Source organism: Rhincodon typus, chromosome 4, assembly GCF_021869965.1.
Source record: "Rhincodon typus isolate 14 chromosome 4, sRhiTyp1.1, whole genome shotgun sequence".
NCBI lineage: Eukaryota > Metazoa > Chordata > Chondrichthyes > Orectolobiformes > Rhincodontidae > Rhincodon > Rhincodon typus.
The window spans coordinates 77,833,250-77,856,915 of record NC_063335.1 but is presented as its reverse complement, the minus strand read 5'-3'; the positions used below and the strand labels follow the sequence as shown (position 1 = coordinate 77,856,915).

Here is a 23,666-nt window from a genome sequence, read left to right as displayed (position 1 = left end):
CCAGATCTGCTGAGCTTTTCCAGCAAATTCTGTTTTTGTTCCTGATTACAGCATCTGCAGTTCTTTTAGTTTTTTTTATATAGACTATGAAGTATGTTAATTAGGCTCATTTACTAGTAATTTGAAATAAAATCATACTCTTATGTTATCAAATGATCATTAACCTTACTTTATGATAATATTTGGTGGTCCATTTTGAACTTAGAGAGCTAACTTTTCTCCTGTCATCAGTATAATTGACAAATAACCATTCCTGTAAGCTCTAAAGTAATTTTAAGTGAATAACAAATATGCTGTCAAGTTGGCTGAGTTTTGTTAAACTAACAAGAATTCTCCACTCTTTCAGATTTTCTACCATTTGTTTGTGATGGATGTTCAGGAATTTACTGGTATAGTATTGTTCATCAAAATAAACAGCTACATTTGTAAATAGGAATACAAGCTTTACAAATATAAGATTGGGTAGGTGTCTCCTTACTGCTTGCAGTCATTTTTAAAATAATGCAAAGGTATGACATTTTTTTCTTTTTCTGTAGCCTTGAACATAGAGGTAAAGATGCTCATGGCTGCTCTGGGGTGAGTTTTTGTACAAAAAAATTGTGCAAGTAATACTTTATTCCTTTTTTGAGTTAATATCTGCTTATAGCTGGGCCACTTTCCCTGTTTAAATTGATCGCACGTAATTATTTGACTTGTGCTCCAGGTCTTTGCCAGAAATGTTCCAGGAAATCTAACATAGTTTTTCCACTGATTTAACAAGGAAATTCCATTTTTACATTTCCTAATGGATGTTACAACAAATATTTGTCAGGAATCTCGGGGACTATTATCTACTCGAACTTGCTAATAATATGAGGAACATAAAGTGGAAATCTTTTCAAAGGAAAAATTAAAATTTCTGTCACCAGAATTAATACTATCTGTTTGTGTTGTATTTCTCATGTAATCCTATATGACAAATCAGTGTCTTAAATGGTAACAGAAACAGAAGTATTGATGCTCTTGTAAACTTCAAAATTTGAGTTGGAAAAGTCATAGTGACACTACAGTCATGTACAAAATGCACTGCATTCCTTGTATTACTTCAAAAACACCTGCTTTCCCATTGACTTCTACAACTGTCCAGGAAAACAATCACAACAATGTCATGGGATCACCATCCTCTCCAAGCCACATTGGTTTGGACATGTACCTCCGTATGTTGCTGGGTCAGTATATTTTTGCAACATCTTCAGCATGAGCCCTCTCAATGTACAAGCGAAGGATTCATCACCATTGCCATCTCTAGGCAGATAGAGATGGACTATAAGTACAGCCTTACCAAAAATCACTTGTGTCCTAGAAATATAAAAGGAAAATATAAATGTCCAGCCTCTTATGTCAAGCAGAGGGTACAAGAGTTTGACACAAATGCCAACAGATTCAAGAACAGCTTCTTTCCTGCTGTTACCAGACTTTTGAATGGACCTCTCGTATATTAAAGTTAACATTTCTCTGCACTTTCTGTTTAGCTGTAACACCATATTCTTCGTTCTGTTCTATTACCCTGATGGGCTTATGTAAGGTACTATTTGCCTGGATAGCATGCAAAACAATACTTTTCACTGTATCTTGGTGCATGTGACAATAATAAATCAAATAAATTAATATTGATTTCTATGGAATAGGCAGAGACAATCTCCAGAATTACTCTTGCAAGAAATCCTACCATCATACGTTAAAAGTGTGAAGTGATTCATTTTGGTAGGACAAACTTGAAAGCAGAATACAGGGTTAACGGAAAGATTCTTGGCAGTGTGGAGGAGCAGAGGGATCTTGGGGTTCACGTCCACAGTTCCTGAAAGTTGCCACCCAGGTGGATAGAGTTGTTAAGAAGGCGAATGGTGTGTTAGCTTTCATTAATAGAGGGATTGCGTTCAAGAGCCATGAAGTTATGCTCCAGCTATACAAAAGCCTGGTTCGGCCACATCTGGAGTATTGTGTCCAGTTCTGGTCGCCTCATTACAGGAAAGATGTGGAAGCATTGGAAAAGATGCAGAGGAGATTTACCAGATGTTGCCTGGAATGGAGGGAAGATCTTACGAGGAAAGGTTGAGAGAGCCAGGGCTTTTCTCTTTAGATCGACGAAGGATGAGAGGTGACTTGATAGAGGTGTACAAAACGATCAGAGGTATAGATAGAGTAGACAGCCAGAGACTTTTTCCGAGGGTGGAGGTAGCTATTACGAGGGGGCATAGTTTTAAAGTGAGTGGAGGTATATATAGGGGAGACGTCAGAGGTAGGCTGTTTACTCAGAGAGTGGTCGGGGCGTGGAATGCATTGCCAGAGAGGGTAGTGGAGTCGGCCTCGTTAGGGGCATTTAAGCGGCTATTAGGTAGGCATATGGATGATAGTATAAGGTGGAGGTGGAGGTTAGATAGCCCTTAGGATTAGGGTAAAAGTTCGGCACAACAGCTGTACTGTTCTATGTTCTGTGTTCTATAAGCACCAAGTTTCATAGACAACACGTTCCAAACTCACGACCACTTTCATCTAAAAGGACAAGGGCAGCAGATATGTGGGAGTACCACCACTTACAAGTTCTACTCTAAGCCACTCATGGTCCTGGCTTGGAAATATGATGAACCCAAGCAATCTACTGTAAGCTCCCTGACTCTTCCTCCAGTTCTTGCAAAGCCCTGGACAATCCTGCCTGTGCTACTAAAAGGCTGATGTCCCTAATGTAGCTAACTTCACTGCCTCTGCCTAGCACTATCAATTATTGATTATCTAGATTCAACTGATAAAGTGTGGTGCATTGTGCAGTTTCTGTTTTACAATATAATATTGTATTGTGTTATTTATTTCATTATATACATAAAAAACTCAGTTGCAATTTTCATTAACTAATAAACTGTTGAATTATTATTGCACTGAAAAAATATAATTTAGTAAAAACAGAAATTTAACTTCTTAATTTAACCAGTTGTCAGAACGCTATGCCTGATATGTTCCAGATGCATCTATCTGCTGTGAGCAATAGAAGGGGAGATCTAATATAAAGTAAAATTTAGGATGCTAAAAAATGGAGTTAAATATTTACAGTCTGAAATTCCAATTTCAGGTATGTTTAAGAAAACCAGTGAAATCTGAAGGAACATATTCTTACAAATGTACATATGAAAGCTGTAAGGCAAAAGAACTCTTGCCAGTAATTTGCTCACATTGCAAGAAACATTTTTGTTTGGGGTGAGTAATTGTATAAGCTGAATTTCCTGTTAGTAGTTTTGGTTAAGATTTACACTTTACAATGTTGATGTTTCTGTTGCAGTCATCGACACCAGTCAGACCACAATTGTGAAAAACAAGAGTTGCCTAAATCACACTTGGGTGTTTCTCAGCAAGTGGTTAAAGAGTCTATTGGTAATTATTGAGTTACCTTTCAGAAACAATATATCCTTTCTATTATCTATGACCTGGCTACTAGTAAATTAATCTTTAGAGTTTAATCACATGCATATAAAACCCAAATCAGCTTAGTAAAAATTAAAATTACAAATATGATTGTGTGTTCTTTGTAGTAGAACAGGAAACAATTAGAATTTTGTGAATATTGTTTTACTTATGTGCTGATACTTAATGAAACAATAAAACCAGACACTCCTTTACTAAAGGAACTGTAATCTGCTATTGGTGGGTTTATGACGATAGTGCAGATTAACACTTTCCGATTATTTTGGAGGAATACGTGTTCTTTTCTCACTGAGATCTTCATTTGCTGAATAACTGAGGCTAATCTTTCATGTACTGTTCAGCAGCACAAAACATCAACATCTTGTCGTCAATTTGCTTCTCCTCTTCGCCTTTATTATTGTGCAGTATTGGATAGCTGCTGCTGTGGATCAGTAAGTGCACTTTTGGCACTGAGCCAGTTTGGAGGTTCAAGTCCCGCTCCAAGACTTAAACAAAGCAATCATTGAGGGAGTGCTCCACAATCAGGTGCCAAATTTTGGATAAGATGTTAAACCAAGGCCTCTGATATCCTCTTGGGTGGACATAAAAATATCACAGCATTATTTTAAGGAAGGACAGAAGAACTATTTATATACTTGTGTACTGGCCAATATTTGCCTCTCAATCAACATCACAAAAACAAAGTGGATTACCTTGGCTTTATAACTGTTGTTTCTGGAAATTTACTTTGTGTAAAGTAGCAGCCATTTTCCATGCATTACAACAATGACTACATTTCAAAAGCACTTCATTGGCTCAAAAGTACTTTGTTTTCCCTACCACAGAGTGGCCCGATGTATAAAAATGCAAGCCTCTTTATGATGTTATCTATTACAGGGATAGGTAATATGAATTTACATTTGCTGTAGAATCATCATATTGATTTAGAATGGACAGGAAAAATGATTAACTTAACCATTATCAGTATTGCATTTGCCTTGTTTCAATCAATTTTTTTAAATCAAAAGCCAGAGATGCAGCCCCTGTTCCACTGAAGAAAGGTAGAAGAGGTGCAAAGAACGATGCAACAGCTGCAAAAGTAGCACTTATGAAGATGAAGTTACATGCTGTTGGAGACAACTCCATACCACAGGTTAATGTTATTTAAGGTGAAATCTTTATTGAAGCTCTCTTAATGGGGATAGTACACAATATGATGGATTTCTGAATTTTCAAATGATGTCTTGGAGCTGATTTTTAGTGTCATCTTATCTTCAAATAGATTAAAACAAGGTGTGAAAATAAGCAGAGCTCATTTCTAGTAGGTCTTTAACCATTCTGTACACTGACCACATTTTTGTGTGGATTGTAAAGGCAACATAAATAGCTAAAAATTTTCATAATATTTCAATAGTCAGCAATTTGATTTAAGTACGAAGTTTTGTCACCACCTTAATGGTTTGCCAGAATTAGCAAGAAGGCCAAGGATTTGTCCAAATTGTACATTTTTTCAAAGTCAAGGATATGGTGGATTGCACCATTTGTGGAGACAGTTACATTTGTAAAGCCAGAAGAATAGAGTTTTATCTCTATCAAAATGATTGGAACATAAAAGTACAGAATTTTAAAATTTATTTCCCTGCATTGTGATTTTAAATACTTCATAGATCATAGAAACCCTACAGTGTGGAAACAGGCCCTTCAGCCCAACAAGTCCACACTGACCCTCAAAGCCTCCCACCCAGACCCATCCCCCTATAACCCACCTAATCTACACATCCCTGAATACTATGGGCAATTTAGCATGGTCAATCTACCTAGCCTGCACATCTTTGGACTGTGGGAGGAAACCGGAGCACCCGGAGGAAACCCACGCAGACACTGGGAGAATGTGCAAACTCCACATAGACAGTCGCCGAAGGCTGGAATTGAACCTGGGTCCCTGGCGCTGTGAGGCAGCAGTGCTAATCACTGAGCCACCGTGCTGCCCTAAATTGGACTAATAATTGTAATTGCACTTAATTGTATCTTTTTAAGATTAGAAGATGGTTAACCTGTTTCCTTGGTGTCTCTTATATTTAAACCTGGTCATAGGTAGGTGGTTACAAAATGGTGACCTTGCCAACAATGCCTATATCCCATGTATGAATTAAAAAGTCATGTTGCAGCTAAGCATCACAATTATTACTGTGGCCTCTAGCAGCTCTAGTATTCCTTGTGCAATGTAAAACAAAAGTAAAAATCCATAAGGTATTTTACAACAAATAATTCTGTGAAATTCCTCTCCAACCACTAAAAGACAATATGAACATATCAGGAACAGGAGTCAGGCACGCAGCCTCTCAACAACAAAAACAAAGTTACTGGAAAAGCTCAGCAGGTCTGGCAGCATCTGTGGAGCAAGAAAGACTGTTATCATTTCAGAACTGGGAAAAGATAAAGATGGAAAAGGTTTTGAGTAAATGTAGGTGGGACAAGAACAAAAGGAATGTCTCTTATAGGGTGAAAGACAGGAAAGGTTGAATAGCAGAAAAGTTAGTCCTTTTGAGCCAAAGTGGAATGGTGATAGGGCAAGAAAAGAAAGCAGTAAATGTTTTGTCCAGAGCAAGTATGATGCTGGCTGAAAGAAGGCAAAGGAAAGGAAACAGACTTTATGGTCTGAAATTGTTGATCTCCATATTGAGTTCAGGAGGCTGTAAAGTACCAAATGGAAAAATGAGTTGCTGTTCCTCAAGCTACGTATAGCCTCACTGGAACAGTTCAGACAAGCTAAGAACAAAGAGATCTCTATCTGAGAGCAGTGGCATAAAAGTGATTAAAATGGAAAGCCATCTGAAACTCTGGTTGCAAACGGAATGGAAGTGCACCAAAAATGGTTGCCCCATCTATGTTCAATATCCCCAGTGTAGAGGAGAGCACCTATTGTAAGCAATAAATGTTATACACTAGATTGAAAGAAATGCATGTAAATCACTGCTTCACCTGAAAGGAGAATGTACTAGACATGATTAGTAAGTTTGTGGATGACACTAAAATAAGCAGTATCGTGGACAGTGAGGAAGGTTATCAGAAATTGCGGCAGGATCTTGATCAGCTGGGGAAGTGGGCCGTGAAATGCCAAATGGAGTTTAATATAGATAAGTGGGAGGTATTGCATTTTGGAAAGTCAAATCAAGAAAGGAGTTTCATGGTGAAAGCTGGGCGCCAAGGAGTGTAGTAGAACAGAGGGACCTTGGAGTTCAGGTGCACAGTTCTCTGAAAGTGGAGACACAGGTAGATAGGGCAGTGAAGAAGGCTTTCAGCACACTGGCCTTCATCAGTCAGGGCGTTGAATATAGAAGTTGAGAAGTTATATTGCAGTTGTACCGGACGTTGGTGAGGCCATACTTGGAGTATTGTGTTCAGTTTTGGTCACCTTGCTATAGGAAGGATGTAATTAAACTGGAAAGAGTGTAGAAGAAATTTACAAGGATGTTGCCAGGACTCCAGGGACTGAGTTATAGGGAGATGTTGGACAAGTTAGGACTTTTTTCTTTACAGCATAAGAGACTGAGGGGTGATCTTATAGAAGTGGATAAGATCATAAGAGGCGTGGATAAAGTGAATGCACTCGGTCTTTTTCCCAGGGTTGAGAATCGAGGACTGAAGGACATCGCTTTAAGGTAAGAGGGGAAAGAATACATGGAAACTTGTTGGGCAACTTTTTTACACAGAGGGTAGTATGCATATGGAATAAACTGCCAGCAGAAGTGGTTGAGGCATTTGGACGAATACATGGATAGGAAAGGTTTGCAGGGAAATGGGGTTAGTATGGATGGACATTTTTGGTCGGCATGGACCAGTTTTGGCTGAAGGGCCTGTCTCTGTGCTGTAGGACTCCATGACTGTAAGTGTTTGTGATCTTGGATGGTGAGGAGTGAGGTGGAAAAGACTGGTGTTAAATCTTTTTCATCCCTTGTTCTGTGGCACCACATGACTAAGGTCTAGTTCTTGTATAATCCTTAAGTGCTTGAATCAAATTTCCCCAAAATAACAACAGATGTTCTGGCAATGGAGGGAGTGCAGTGAAGATTTACCAGACTGATTCCTGGGTTGGCAATACTGATGTATGAAGAGAGACTGGATTGGTTAGGACGATATTCACCAGAATTTAGAAGAATTGGTGAGGAGTGGGGTAGACATCTCATAGAAACCTAGAAAATTCTAATGAGGCTAGTCAGGGTAAACACAGAAAGGATGTTCCTGATGACTGAGTGTCCAGAATCAGGGGTCACAGTCTAAGGATTTGGGCTAAGCCATTTAGGACTGAGATGAGGAGAAATTTCTTCTGTCAGAGAGTGGTGAGCCTGTGGAATTCTCTGCCATAGAAAGTGGTTGAGGCCAAAACATTGAATATTTTCAAGAAGGAGTTAGACATTCTTCTTAAGGCTAAAGGGATCAAAGGGCATTGTGAGAACAGGGGAGTGGGATGCTGAGTTGGATGATCAGCCATGATCATATAGAATGATGGAGCAGGCTTTAAGGGCCAAGTGGCCTACTCATGTTCCTATTTTCTATGATTTCAAATTTCGGAAAGTGAAATAGACAGTTTGATTCTCAGGTCTGGAACTTTCATGGAGCTTTAAGTTTCCGTCCCCACCCTTATCTGCTTTCTGGAGGGACCACTCTCTCTGGGACTCCCTTGTCTGCTCCACACTTCCCTCCAGCCCCACCACACCCAGCACTTTTCCCTGCAACCACAGGAAGTGCTCTACCTACCCCTACACCTCCCCCCTCACCCCCATCCCAGGCCCCAAGAAGACTTTCCACATCAAGCAGATGTTCACCTGCACATCTGCTAATGTGGTATACTATATCCGCTGTGCCCGTTGTGGCCTCCTCTATGTCGAGGAAACCAAGCGGAGGCTTGGGGACTGCTTTGCAGAACACCTATGCTCGGTTCACACTAAACAACTGCACCTCCCAGTCGCGAACCATTTCAACTCCCCCTTCCATTCCTCTGACGACATGTCCATCCTGGGCCTCCTGCAGTGCCACAACAATGCACCCGAAGGTTGCAGGAACAGCACCTCATATTCCGCTTGGGAACCCTGCAGCCCAATGGTATCAATGTGGACTTCAAAATCTCCCCTCCCCCTACCGCATTCCCAAAACCAGCCCAGCTTGTCCCCGCCTCCCTAACCTGTCCTTCCTCCCACCTATCCCCCCCCCCCCCCCCAACCCCCCCCCCCCTCTCCCACTTACTAACCTCATCCCGCCCCCTTGACCTGTCCGTCCTCCCTGGACTGACCTATCTCCTCCCTAACTCCCCATCTACACTCAGCTTTACTGGCTTTGTCCCTGCCTTTTTGACCTGTCTGTCTCCTCTCCACCTATCTTCTCCTCTATCCATCTTCTATCCGCCTCCCCCCCTCCCTATTTATTTCAGAATTCCCTTCCCCTCCCCCATTTCTGAAGAAGGGTCTAGGCCCGAAACGTCAGCCTTCCTGCTCCTCTGTTGCTGCTTGGCCTGTTGTGTTCATCCAGCTGTACACCTTGTTATCTCTTATTTAAGTTAGTGTTCCCAGTTTTACATCTGCAATGGATAATGAGGCAAAGTTACAGAAGTTGAAGCTGTTTTTCTCAAATGTAAAAATGGCCAAAAATCATTGAATTTAATTTGTTATTTGCAGAGTGAGCGACTATATTTCCAAGTTTTTTTGCCAAAAGGAAGCAAAGAGAAAAGCAGATCGATGTTCTTTTGTTGCAAATGGAGTATTGGAAAAATGGTGGATAATGCAGCTTCACTGTTGAACCTTAGGAATGACAATAATATTTTGGCATCTAAGGTAATAATTCGTATAATAAAATCATACGATTTTGCATTCATCTTTTGTCTACTTGGTATCACTGTTACTGTCTCTTCTAGATTATGTCCATTATTTAGCCAGCTTGTGGTATTTTATCTATTTAATATTGATAATTCAAAGATTCAACAAGTTGCAAATAGAAAACTAACAATTGAAAGTGATACGGTGGCTTGAGCACAGATTTGCAGTATGAAGAACGTGAATGAGTCTCCTGTCGTGTTGAGCATTTATATAGCATCCTTTTACATAGTAAAATGTTGCAAGGTGTTTCACAGAAGTATTAACCAACAAAATTGATGATGATTAATGAGATATTAAAACAAACGACTACAGATTGGTCAAGAAAATAAGCAGTGAAAGGTGGAGAGGGAGAGGCAAGGAATTCCAGAGTTTGGGAAGTCATGGAACCAGTAGAACTGTAATTGGAGGAAAATAGAGATTGTGATGGGCTGAACAGAGGTGTAACAAAGAAGAGCTTTGAACAGAACGATGAGAATTTTAAATTTGAGGCATTGCTAGATCAGGAACAGTATATGTCAGAGCATAGAGATGATTGATGAATGTAACTTTGTGCAAATTAGTACACAGGGGCCAGAATTTTGAATGAACTTGAATTTAAGGAGGGCACTGAAATAGTCCTGTTTAGACAGTTAATGTCTGAATTCCAGAACATGGGGGTAACTGCTGAGAAACGTAGTTTTCTTTTTAAAAATTAAATTTAAATTTCTGTTGTCTTCTGGCAACAAAGTAAAGGGAGTATTGGCAGTAGCCTAGAACTTGGCTGGAAATCCTGTTTTCTCATGCTGGGTGGTACAAAAGTAAACTTTTTTTTAAATGATTTGCTAAGATTGTGTAATTTTACTCTTACTTTAAAACCAAAAAATGGGATGAACAGTGGACACAAAGCATCCTGTAGCAATTTGCAAATATATTGACATTAGGTATGCTATTAGGCGAATAAATGGCAAATGAAACTTAAAGCTGATAAATGTAAGCTAAGACATGGATATACAATGGAGGGATTGAACAGCACATGGTTAAGGAGAGAATTTGAAACTAGTAGATACACTACTTTTCATGTGGTTACAGCACAGTATTACCAAACAGGAAAATAAAAGTCTAAAGATGTTATCCCACCGCTTTACAAAACAAAACATTTCCAAGAGAAAGGATACTAAAAAGAGCAACAAGACTAATCCCAAGTTGAAAGGGTTGAGCTAGGTGAAAGATTAATGAGACAAGAGTGATGTAGTTTAGCAAAATAGTTGGTAAGAGAATATCCATTCAAAAATATAAGAAATGCATGTATATGATGATAAACAGTATTTCAAATTATACCAAGAAAATAGGACTGGAGGACATATGGAATTTAGTTAAACATAAATTTATAATGGCTATCAAGAAAACCGTTTCTACTCCAATGGTTTTTGAAATAATCAAGCAATGTAATAAAGTTTTAAAAAAAAAAGTTTTATTGCCTGCATCCTGTGACAGTTAATGTAGCATACGGAAAAGCTTTTAAGGAATAGACAGCTTTTTGCCACGACAACCTTTCTCATTCTCTTTTTCTTTTTATTCCCCAGAAATTGCGACTGTGTCATAGTGAATCAGGAAATGCATTGCCTATGGGCCAAACTTTGGAATTGTGGATAGCAAATACTGACAGCCCACTAATCAATGGAGGAACAATTATCCTTGAATATTTAGACAATGATTGTATGAAATTAGAAAACACAAATTCATACATGGAATGACCGTTAAAATGAACAAGTGTAATCATTTGCAGGAAAGTACTCTGAAGAAAATTTATTCTGTTATCATATCTGAGATGACCTTTAAACACTGTAAATTATACAGCCTTCTTTATATTGCCAGCTGTTGTCGTTTATTTAAGTGTAAAACATTTTATTTGGAATAAATCTGTCGAATGTAATTGTTACGTGCTTGATGGGTAATTTCAGATGATGTTTAACCTTTACTCTATTTAGAGTTGAAAATAAATTTCCAAAATTATGTCTTCTATATCTGGCGCTTTTTTCATCTGGATAATCAACTACTTTAAATCACGTTAGGGACTCTCCTTCACTATATAAAATTATATAACTGCCCTTGGAATAATGTGAGAAAATCTTAATCTGAATGTTAAATTAAAAGCGGAGTATATTAGAGTTTTACATTTTAAACTTTTTTTTTGGCAACTTGGTATTTTGGAAGTATCTCTGTTAATGGAATGGGCATAGACGACGTCTGAAAGTTTAATCAGCTTGTTTGCAAATATCAAAAGGTTATTTGTTAAATTATTGGAATAACGTAAGCTTTCATTACAAGGTTTTACCCCACAAGTCATGTAAACACTGCACAGTATTAAAATCCTTGAATTTGATCAAAAATTTTGCAGACAAATGTTTTATTTATGCAGTATTTACTTGTAGTTGAAATTATATTCAATGGTCCCTCTCCACTGATTTTCTTGCATCGCTGAAGTCACTGAAGTAATCCTTAGTAAAAATTCAGTGGAGTCAAGCCACAAAGAAAACATGAGCAACACTAAAATTTGAGGGAAAAGTTTTTTATATATAGGCCAATGATAGTTGGGAAAGAAACTTTGGAATTGCTGCCACCTTCTGGGCAGAGTTTACTCACCCATGTGATTTCCACATTCACTTTACATAGAAGTTAATCAAAAAACATTACGACCAGAAACTGGACAAAGTGCAAATACATACAAAATTAAAAACCAATTGATTTTCTGTGGCATTGCTTATTGGCATCAAGAGTAGACTTCATCTGTGGTGGAATGTTATTGGATCAAGGTGTGCTGTTTTAATTCAGCAATTAAAAATTGTGTGCCATGCACATAATTATACAGAACAGTATGTGGTTAGTTGGCTTGTTGAGTGAGGTAATTCCTGTAAAACAAGTTTGCAGTCAGTTAAACGTTGACCCAATGGGAAATTTTAAGGAAACCAAAGCAGAGGTGAGAGTTTTAGTAAACAAATAAATTTAATGCTAATTTGTAGGCAACATTACCCTTGAGACAAAATTGTGGGATCTAGCAACAATTTGCGTTTATTTTAATTCATTCATGGGATGCGGGTGTAGTTGACTAATCAGGCATTTATTGCCCAAAGCGCTGTTACAGTCAGCCACATTGTGGGTCTGGAGTCACTTGGAAGCTAGACCAGGTAAAGAAGGCAGTTACTTTCCCTAAATTGACAATAGTGAACGAGTTCTGAGGAAGGGTCACTCAACCTGAATTGTTAACTCTGATTTCTCTCCACGGATGCTACCAGACCGGCTAACCTTTTCGAGCAATTTCTACTTTTGTCTCTGATTTACAGCATTCGCAGTTCTTTCAGTTTTTATTTAGTATTTAACTCACTGCCACTTCTAGGCATGCCCACCTTGAAAAAGTTCTGCTCTTCTCTTCGACAGGATTTCTGTTCCAATCTTTTTCTTGTCCACTGACATTAATTTCACTATTGCTCCTGGTGTTTGACCAGGTATTCCCTAAAATCCGTTCCCACAGTCACATCACATTCCACAGTGATTGCCTCTTGCTCAGACTCACCCGACGTGGATTCCAACTCAAGTTTCATCGTTCATGCTTTGAATCCACTAGGTCCATAGATATCTTCGTGATGTTTAATGTTCCACAGACATGCTACTCCTGCCACTTCCTTAGATCCACACTCTGTGCCATGTGTCATCATATACATGCTTGACCTCTCTCCCCAACAGCACCACACCACACTGGCTCAGGGCTGCACCACTTCCGCAGTTCCACTTCATCCTATAGCTCATTGGACATTCTAACAAACTTTTTCTTTTCCTTTCAGGCATCAAGGCACACAAGATTCAACAACTTAGAGATACCTATGGTCCTCTGGAATCTCCCTCCCCTATCCCCTCTCCCCTCCCTCCCCTATCCCCTCGCCCCTCTCCCCCCCTCCCCCTCGCCACCAAGTTCTTATTGATTCCAGGCTTATGACGTCTCAATGTAGACATGGAAAGATACAGGTGATTACGACCGACAGCTCTCCCTCGGTTTATGTTGAAAGAAGAATGGAGGGTACTAAGAGTAAGAATGCACTCTAAGTTGGGGACTATAATGTACAATGGTTTTTGATGATAGACATCTAAATCACCTTGTTCAGTTGAAATGTGCTATCCAATAATCCTGTTACATAACTTTTTTAAAAATTGCTTTGATGTACAGCTGTTAGCTCTTATCTCAGATGGAGTGACTGCTCCAAAAATCAAAATGGTTCTAGTGCATGTGGAGCTGGGGCCAGCCAGCCATGATAGACATCAGGGTCAGCTGCACATACATGGCTGACATCATCACCTCACTACCATACACTTTGAGAGTATGGCTGACACACATTCAATGTGCTGCTGCAGTTCTAAGGAAGCAGCCATTAACTCCCCAATACATGAAAGACAGCTAACTGTAGGAATGCAATAGAGGCAGCGGAATGAATGAGGACGCTTCATAAACACGTAGTGGTGGCCTCAGGCCCCAGATCAGAAACTTAGTGCCAGGTTAAACTGAATAGGGCAGTCATTGCTATCACTTACAAATGATGTCTGCTTTATATTTTTGTACGCACATTCCTTGCACTACCCACCAACTTTTATACAATTCACTGACTGCTTTTTAACATTGGAACAGACGACAAGCAATTCCAAACTCAACTAAAACAAGTCTCCAGTCATGACCTCTCTCAAAACCTTATTTCTAGGAAGAATCCTGTATTTCAGTTGCAAAGTAAACTAATTGCCAATCTATAAGAATTGTATTCCTACCCCTTCAATTGCATCTGAATTCCCACTAAAAGGAATTCTGTCAGACTAGCTAACTGCAAGAATTTTCACTAGACTCATATTTACTGGACTCAGATTCACATGCGTATTAATGAATCAATGTCTTTGTTTGAAGTTATTCATAGCTGTAACAACTGCTTTTGTTTCTTGTATGCTTGTGTTGGCAAAATTTATCACCCCTGGTTTTGAAAATGCATCCGGGTCTAATTTAGAAGATAAAATATGTAAAATAAGAAAACAAAAGTTTCCTCTACACTGGGGAGACAAAGCACAGGCTGGCTGACCACTTTGCAGAATACATACATCTGTCCGTAGAAATGACCCCGAGCTTCCAGTTACCTGCATGTAACAGACACCATGTTCCCATGCTAACATTTCTGTCACAAGCCTGCAGCAGTTTTCCAGCGAGCCTCAGCACAAGTTAAAAGGAACAAAATCTCATTTTCCACTTGAAGACCCTGTAGCGTCTAGGACTCAACCTTGACCCCACACCAGGTCCTTTTATGACTGGGATAGCAGGAACTGCAGATGCTGGAGAACTGCAGATGCTGCATTTTCTGAAGAAGGGTCTAGGCCCGAAACGTCAGCCTTCCTGCTCCTCTGATGCTGCTTGGCCTGCTGTGTTCATCCAGCTCTACACCTTGTTATCTCTTCTTTTATGACTGGTTGCTTTTAGCAAAGTCACCCATTCTCACATACTGCTAGGCCCACTATCAAATTATATGTGTTGCATTCAGGCCAGCTCACACATTTTCTCCCTCTTAGCTCTTATTAACACTTATTCAGGTTTTCTTCCGTCCTGGCCTGCTATCCATAATCTCCTTGTTTACTTACCCTTTCATATCTCCCTGGACTCTACCTCCACCTCCACCTATCCGCTCACCTCTCCCCTTCACCAACCACCCCACCACCCCACTTCAGCTTCAGAAATCACACGACACCAGGTTGTAGTTTATTTGAAAACGCAGGTTTTCACCTCACTAACACCTGAAAAAGGACTGAGGCTTCAAAAGCCTGTATTTACAAATAAATCTGTTGGACGATAACCTAGTGTCGTGTGATTTCTGACTTTGTCCACCCCAGGCCAAAACCTGCACCTCCACATCACCACTTCAGCTTCAGCATAAATACTAGTTTTTCCTAGCTACTAACAGTACTGATAAGGTGTCACCAGACTCGAAATGTTACCTCTGCTTTCTTTTCACAGATGCTGCCAGATGTGCTGAGTTTCTCCAGCAATTTCTGCTTTTTGTAAAGAAAAATCAACTGTGTATGCTCAGAAGACACCCATAAAACAAGTCAATTCAATTCTCCCTCTTGGTTGTGACAGGATCCATCTACACTCCCGCACAGGACTGACCCCAATTATTTTCCCAGTGGATTGCTATGCAGTCTCTTTAATGAGTACTCAGCTATCAGCATATTAAAAACTCCCTTTGGCAATAGAGCGTGGAGTATAGAAAAAAGTAGAAGATGGTTTAAGCTCTGCTGCTCCTTTCATTGTGAGCTCTAGGTGCAGCTTATGAGTTAACATTTCTGTTAAGATATCACAACTGCAGAAAAAAAATGTAAAACCAATAAAACACTGTGAATAGATGTTTCCACTAGATTTCAGTGCAATTCCTCACAGAAGCTAATCAATACAACACATAGGATCAAAGAATTCCAAATTTTATCCTTCATCAATTGATTTTCCATGATCATTCAGAAGGAAAATTGCTCTGGAAGCTAGACCCACACATAAAATTGAATATGTGATAACCTCACATTTATTCACAATATACTTCACCTGCCATGCATTTGCCCCCTCACTCAGCTTGTCCAAATCACACTGAAGCATCTCTGCATCCTCCTCACAGTTCATCCAGCTGCTCAGCCTTTGTCATCTGCATATCTGGAGATATTACATTTAGTTCCCTCATCTAAATCACTAATACATGTTGTAAATACCTAGAGGCCGATCACTAATACCTGGGATACTCCTGTAGTCATTGGCTGCATTTGGAAAAATACCCATTTACTCCAGTTTGCAGGTTCCAGCCACCTCCTCTTTACCATGGATGTGCAATCCCTTTACACATCCATTCCCCACCAGGAGGGTCTAAGGGCTCTCCGCTTCTTCCTGGAGCAAAGACCTTAAGCATCCCCACCCACCACCACCTTCCTCCGCTTGGCCGAGCTCGTCCTCACCTTCAACAACTTCTCTTTTAACTCCTCTCATTTTCTTCAGGTAAGAGGGGTGACTTTGGGTACGCACATGGGCCCTAGTAATGCCTGTCTCTTCATGGGGTACGTGGAACATTCCTTGAACCAGTCCTATTCTGGCCCCCACCCACAACTCTTTCTCCAATACATCAATGATATCATCGGTGCTGCTTCCCTCTCATCCGGAATTGGAAAAGTTCTTTGATTTCACCTCCAATTTCCACCCTGCTCTCACTTTCACCCGGTCTATCTCTGACTCCTCCCTTCCCTTCCTTGACATTTCTGGGGTTAAACTGGCCACTAATATCCACTATAAACCCACTGACTCCCACAGCTACCTGGACTATACATCCTCACACCCTGCTTCCTGTAAAGACTCCATCCCATTCTCTCAGTTCATCCATCTCTATCGTATATGTTCAGATGAGACCAACTTTGACAAGGGAGCCTCCAAAACATCCACCTTCTTCCTCAACCGAGGGCTCCCCAGTACCATTGTTGACAGGACCCTCAACCGGGTCCAACCCATCTTCCGCTCTTCCACCCTCACCCCTTCTCTTCCCTCCCGCAACAGCGATAGGGTTCCCCTTATCCTTACCTACCATCCCACCAGCATCCACATCCAGAAGATCATCAGACGCCATTTCCACCACCTCCAGCGAGATGCCACCACCAGACACATTCCCCTCCCCTCCCTTGTCCGCCTTCCGCAGGGACCGTTCCTTCCGGGACACCCTGGTCCACACTTCCTTCACCCCCAACACCCCCCCACAGCCCTATGGCACCTTCCCCTGTAATCGGCGAAGATGCAACACCTGTTCATTTACCTCCTCCCTCCCCAGTATCCAAGGGCCCAAACATATCTTCCAGGTGAAGCAACACTTTACCTGCACTTCCCAGAATCTAGTCTACTGCATTCACTACTCACAATGTGGTCTCCTCTACATTGGGGAAACAACATGTAGTCTGGGTGACTGCTTCACAGAACATCTACGTCCTGCTCGCAAAAACGACCCTGAACTACCTGTTGCCTGCCACTTTAATGCACTACCCTGTTCCCTGGCCAACATTTCTGTCTCTGGCTTGCTGCAGTGTTCCAGCGAATCTCAATGCAATCTGGAGGAACAACACCTCATTTTCCGCTTGGGGACTCTGCAGCCCCCCAGACTCAATACCGAGTTCAATAATTTTAGGGCCTAAACACTCCCATGTCTCAGCCCCCTAACCCACACACCAGGCCTTGTTACCATATAGCCTGCAATTACACACCCCTTGTTGTTAGTCACTAACAGTCCCCATTAACAACTATTCACCCTCCCAACCTGATGGTTATCAACTCTTTGTCTGTCCAACTGTTCTTCTCTCCCTTTAGGCTCTATCCTATCGTTGATTCCCTACCCCACCCCCTCGCTATTTTCTGCACATAAACTGACATTTTCCCAGCCACCATCAATTCTGAGGAAGGGTCACCGGACCTGAAACATTAACTCTGTTTTCTCCTTCACAGATGCTGCCAGACCTGCTGAGCTTTTCCAGCACCTTTGTCTTTGTTCCTGATTTACAGCATCCGCAGTTCTTTCGGCTTTTACCCATTTATTTCTACTCTTTATTTCCTGTCTGCCAACTGGTTCTCTATTTATATCAGTACACTACCCCACCAATCCATGCACCTTCATTTTACATGCTAATCTCTTATATGGGACCTTATTGAAAGCGTTCTGAAAGTCCAAGTAAACCATGACTCTCCTAGTATCCTCTGAATCTCCCTCATCAACACTACTAGTTCCATCCTTGAAAAATTCAAATGGACTTATCAATCCATTTTGACCCCAAGCACTTTGCTGTTAAATTTTTTATAATGGACTCTATTCGACTGTCTGTGATTATATTCTGTTAGCCCAAGAAGAGAGTTCCAAAATATCATTGCTGGCGTCAAAATACTGGGATTCCCTTCCTAACAGCACGATGGGTGTACCTACCAACTATAGATTGCAGCAGTCAGGAAGGCAGCTCACCACCACCTTCTCAAGGATAATTAAGGACAGATAATAAATACCAGCTAAGCCATTGATAACCTTGTGAAAAAATACAATAATACATAGACATCATGATATCCCTGCTCTGCATATTTCTGGCTCTGCCAACTCTATGCACCCCTTTATGCACTCAACAATAACTAACTCAGTATGACTTGCATCAGAAATGTGTGCGCACACTGTGAGAATCTTTTGGGATTTAAATTCTAGTCAAGCAAACTCTTGATTTTAAAATTATCATCCCTGTTTTGAAATACCTTCTGGTCTTGTGCTCTCTTTCTTCCCATTCTTCCTATTTCTATAATCTAGTCCCAAAATTCTCTGAGAAATGCACACTCCTCTAATTCTTGTCTTCTTATCTCAATTTTATTTGGTCCAAAATTGGCGGCTGTGCCTTCAGTTGTCTCGGCCCCCTGTTCTGGGCTAGCCTCTCTGCAGTGTTGTGATTTTGCCTTGAGCAGGTTATGGCAATGTTTATGTTATCACTCATAATAAGAAACAAGGCATGGATATCATAGTACTGAAAAATCTAACAGACATTAAATATAGCTAACTATTATACACAGACATTCCATTTCTCAGATACCCAAGTATTTGAGCTCCATTAAGCTATGAGATGACAACAGAACAACATTGAGCAACGTGCATCAAATGATCTCGAGTAAGATGAAGTATGAAAATTTTGTACCCTCAGGTCACATGCTAAGCTACCCTGAATTATATCATGAGCAAGTCTCTCAAAGATAAACAAACATACTGACCATGGAATATAACAACATACACCTTTCCACAGTCCAGTGTGTTTCTTCTTAAAGATGCTCCTCAAAATATTCTTTGACAAATCTTTTTGTAATCTGAACTTAATATTTCCTTCTGTGGTTTTGTTTCCTTCTTTGTCTTATAATCCCCCTATGAAGCACCTTGCTTTATTTCATTACGTTAAGGTTACAACGCAAGTTGTTTCCTTTATCTCAGGCCATTCATTATGCTCAAAAAATGGTCTCTACACATTTGACCTTTGCATCCTAAATGTATTTATCCCATAGTGTTGTGAATTTAATTCAAGTGTTTGTTAAATTTTCCATAGTAGGATGTATTTAAATTTGTCTACTTGGTGCCAGTATGGGCTAGCTTGTGTCAGTTTTTAAGAAAAAACTTTTAATGAGTGCAGTGTTTATGGATTTTCTCTTCAGTTGTTTGAGACAAGGCACATTTCAACTGAGTAAGCAGTGATCATTCTTAAGATGTTAAAGGTTAACTGTATTTGGAAAGTCAGCTGGGTACAAAAATTAGTTTTAATGAGATTAACTAGGGCAAGCATGCTTAAAGGTTTTGTTTATTTTACTATTTTCTGTGATTAAATACAGTAAGCCACAGAACATAGGCACAGGATAGGTCATGTGACCCATTGAGCCGACTCCATATTCAACATGATCATTGCTGATCCTCTATTTCAGCACAATACACTCGCTCCTTTCACTATACCCCTTGAGGTCTTTAGCCTCTAGAAACAGAGTCATACCGCACATAGGAGGCTCTTCGACCCATCAAGATGCATTGACAATCTACACTAATCCTACTTTTCAGTCCTTGGCACATAGCTTTGAATGCATAATGAGGGCTTATGTGAAGAGGGAACAGATAGATAAGGATTCCTTAGCCCAATGTAACACACTAGCTTTATTCTCTCTATGTACTGTAAATAGTTTCTTGCTTATTTTTAATTTCCCTTTCTGTTTGTAAGGGCCTGATGCCAGTGGAATAAAGACTCCCTGCTTTGTGGTCTCTGGGCTGTCTGTATGTTCAAATCTCATGTTACATTTCTGGTGTGGTTGGCAGGATTCCACAGCATGGGCATCAAATTATGGCAGGTAAGGTTGAAAGTCATCTGGCCAAGATAGAGTGGATAATGCAGGAGCAGGAACTGGCAACGTCCATGAGGGAGGCCAAAGCTGCTGCAGGATCATTGATGGCTCAGGTAATGGTGCAGGGAATTGGACGTTTTAGACAAACCCAAGCAAATGCTGCCTATGTGTGTTCCCTTGGCAATATGCAGGAATGAAGCAGTACTCCTGGTTGGATGTTCTACCCGCTAATAAGTAGTAACCTGGACAGATTTGGGGGAAGACTAGTAACACCCAATGATCTGACAGGAAGACTGGATTAAGGATACACACTGGTTATACCATCCAGGAGTCTCAACCTGAGAATACAGGTAGCATTTGTGACCAGAAAGCCTGTTGAGAAATAATGGAAGCAGTGCTAATGTTCAGAGAAGTCTGAAGCAGATTTTTGAAGTACTAAAAAAGCAGAGGTCTTATGAGTTATTATAATTAACCTACAATTATCCTTCCATGCCAGTTCCCATATGAAAACATCAGTTTGCTTATTCTCTATCTTTTTTTTACAAAATGCTGCTGTTCAAGATTCTCAACTTCAACTTGTGTTCCTGTGCTGTCCAGTTTTATGTTCTGTAGGCAAATAGAATCAGTTTAGAATGGCATCATGGTCAGCACAACATGGGGGACTGAAGGGCCTGTTCCTGTGCTGTACTTTTTTATGTTATGTTCTAACTCACAGTTGTAGAGCCATAGTCACAGAGTCATACAGCGTGGAAGTAGATCCTTCGGTTCAACCAGTTCACACTGACCATGTTCCCAAACTAAACTAGTCCCATTTGCCTGCGTTTGACCCATATCCCTCCAAATATTTCCTAATCATGACCTTATCCAAATGTTTTTTAAATGTTACAATTGTATATGCATCCACCACTTTCTCTGGCAGTTCACTCCACATAAGAGCTCTGTGACAAAAAGTTGCCCCCATGTCCTTTTTAAATCTTTCTTCTCTCACCTTAAAAATACGCCCCCTAGTTTTGAACTCCTCTACCTTAGGTCATTTACCTTATCCATGCCCCTCATGATTTTATAAACCTCAGTAAGGGCACCACTCAACCTTGTAAGCTCCAGTGAAAAAAGTCCCTGTCTTTCCATTCTATTTTTATACAAAAAAAGAACAAAACAGGAGTACGGCAGAGGAACAGTCCCTTTGGCTCTCCAAGCCTGTGCCAATCATCATGCCCTAATTAAACTAAAAAACAAACCTTCTGCCTTTATTCAGTCCATATCCCTCTATTCCCTGCCTATTCATGTAACCCATCCAGACACTTTGTAAATTTCGCTAATATGCCTGCTTCCACCACCTCCTCTGGCAGTGCATTCCAGGCTCCTACCACTCTCTGAATGAAAAACTTCCCTCGCACATCTCCCTTAAACTTTTGCCTCTCACCTTGAACCTGTGCCCCCTTGTAACTGAAACTTCAATGCTGGGAAAAAGCCTCTGACTATCCACCCTATCTTTGCCTCTCATAATTTTGTAGACCTCTATCAGGTCTCCTCTCAGCTGCTGTCTTTCCAGTGAAAACAATCCTCGTCTTTTTAACTTTTCCTCATAGCCAATGCCCTCGAGACTGGGCAATATCCTGGTGAACCTCAGAGATAGTAAGAACTGTAGATGCTAGAGTCAGAGATAACACAGTGTGGAGCTGGAGGAACACAGCAGGCCAGGCATATTCAGAGCAGCAGGAAGCTGATGTTTCGGGTCAGAGTCCTGACTCAAAACGTCAACTTTCCTGCTCCTCTGATGCTGCCTGGCCTGCTATGTTCCTCCAGCTCCACACTGTGTTATCCTAGTGAGCCTTCTCTGCATTCACCAAAGCTTCCACATCCTTCTGGTAATGTCGCGACCAAAACTGCACACAATACTCCAAAGGTGGCCTAACAAGGGTTTTATATAGCTGCAAAATGTTTTGCCAACTCTTGTATTCCATGCCCCAGCCGAAGAAGACAAGCACGCCATATGCCTTCTTAATCACTTTGGCCACCTGTGTTGCCACTTTTAGGGAACTGTGGACCTGCACACACGGATCCAGCTGTATGTTAAATTCCTAACGGTTCTGCCATTAACAGTATAATTCACACCTAAATTTAATCCTCCAAAATGCATCACCTCGCATTTGTCTGGATTAAACTCCATCAGCCATTTCAGTGCCCAATTTGCCAATCTATCTATGTCTTGGTGTATCCTTTCACAATCATCAGCAATGTTAGCAACTCCACCAATCTTCATGTCAGCTGCAAACTTACCAATCAGACCACCCACATTTTCCTCCAGATCATTTCTATATACTACAAACAACAGAGGACCTAAGACTGATCCTGTGGAACACCACTAGTTACTGGTCTCCATTCTGAAAAACACCCTTCCACTGCTACCCTCTGTCTTCTATGACCAAGCCAGTTTTGTATCCATCTAGCCAGCACACCCTGAATCCCATGTGATTTTCATTTTTGTACCAGGACTTTATCAAATGCCTTACTAAAGTCCATATAAATTACATTCACAGCCCTTCCCTCATCAGTTATCTCTGTCACCTCTTCAAAAAATTCAATCAGTTTGGTGAGATATGACCTTCCCTCAAATCCTCTCAAACCCTCCATTCCCAGCAACATCATTGTAAATCTTTTCTGAACCCTGTCTAGTTTTCTAAGCCGAAAATGAGAAAAATAAAGAAAATACAGTGATGGCCTGTGTGTGTGTGCTTCATTGGCTTGGCCAGCATTTATTATCTCTCCTTAGTAGTCCTTGAGAAAGTGGTGGTGAGCTGCCTTCTTGAAACAGTGCAGACCATTTGCTGCAAGTAGACCCACAATGCTGATGGAGAAGCAGTTCAGGATTTTGACCCAGTGACAATTCTTATATGTTTGTTGTTTAATTAGAAATACGGGTGTTTTGGAGAGTAGAGGAAAAAGTCATAAAAAGTAATATGGGTGATATGGTGGTAGAAATAAAAAACATTCTCTGGGTGGGAACAAAACAGCGTAACTTCAAATAAAATTCTAAATTGCAGGGGAGCAGTCCTAAATTTCACATAGGATTAACCCTTAAAAATTTCAAACTTTTATTTCCCCTTTTCACCACAATCAGAGACCATAACTGTCCCTCCATCAAGTTGCCCTACAAACCTTGTTCCACTCTAAAATTGTATCAGAGATAGTAGGAACTGCAGATGCTGGAAAATCTGAGATAACAAGGTGTGGAGCTGGATGAACACAGCAGGCCAAGCAGCATCATAGGAGCAGGAAGGCTGACGTTTCGGGCCTAGACCCTTTCTTTCGGGCCTGTTTTTGTTGTTAAACCATTCCTGTGAGTAGTTGGCATGGAGTTACGTGTCCAAGGTGTTGGATTTGTGCATCTCTTCATTGCCATTGGCAGAATAAAACAACAGTGCTACCAGATGGTTTGGCCACATTCAGTC

At 40.6% G+C, this 23,666-nt stretch overlaps 1 protein-coding gene across 1 annotated transcript in view; it reads left to right on the top strand.

Annotated features, from left to right (window-relative positions):
- Positions 1-11,671, top strand: part of zfand1 (zinc finger, AN1-type domain 1) — a 20,116-nt gene extending 8,445 nt beyond the window's left edge. Inside the window, exons 2-8 of the mRNA XM_020520500.2 lie at positions 347-389; positions 537-576; positions 3,104-3,228; positions 3,311-3,402; positions 4,461-4,585; positions 9,105-9,260; positions 10,865-11,671. Of these exons, the coding sequence (XP_020376089.1) occupies positions 347-389; positions 537-576; positions 3,104-3,228; positions 3,311-3,402; positions 4,461-4,585; positions 9,105-9,260; positions 10,865-11,035 (752 nt within the window). The 3' untranslated portion in view covers positions 11,036-11,671. The remainder of the gene's footprint in view (positions 1-346; positions 390-536; positions 577-3,103; positions 3,229-3,310; positions 3,403-4,460; positions 4,586-9,104; positions 9,261-10,864) is intronic.
- The last annotated feature ends 11,995 nt before the right edge of the window (positions 11,672-23,666 follow it).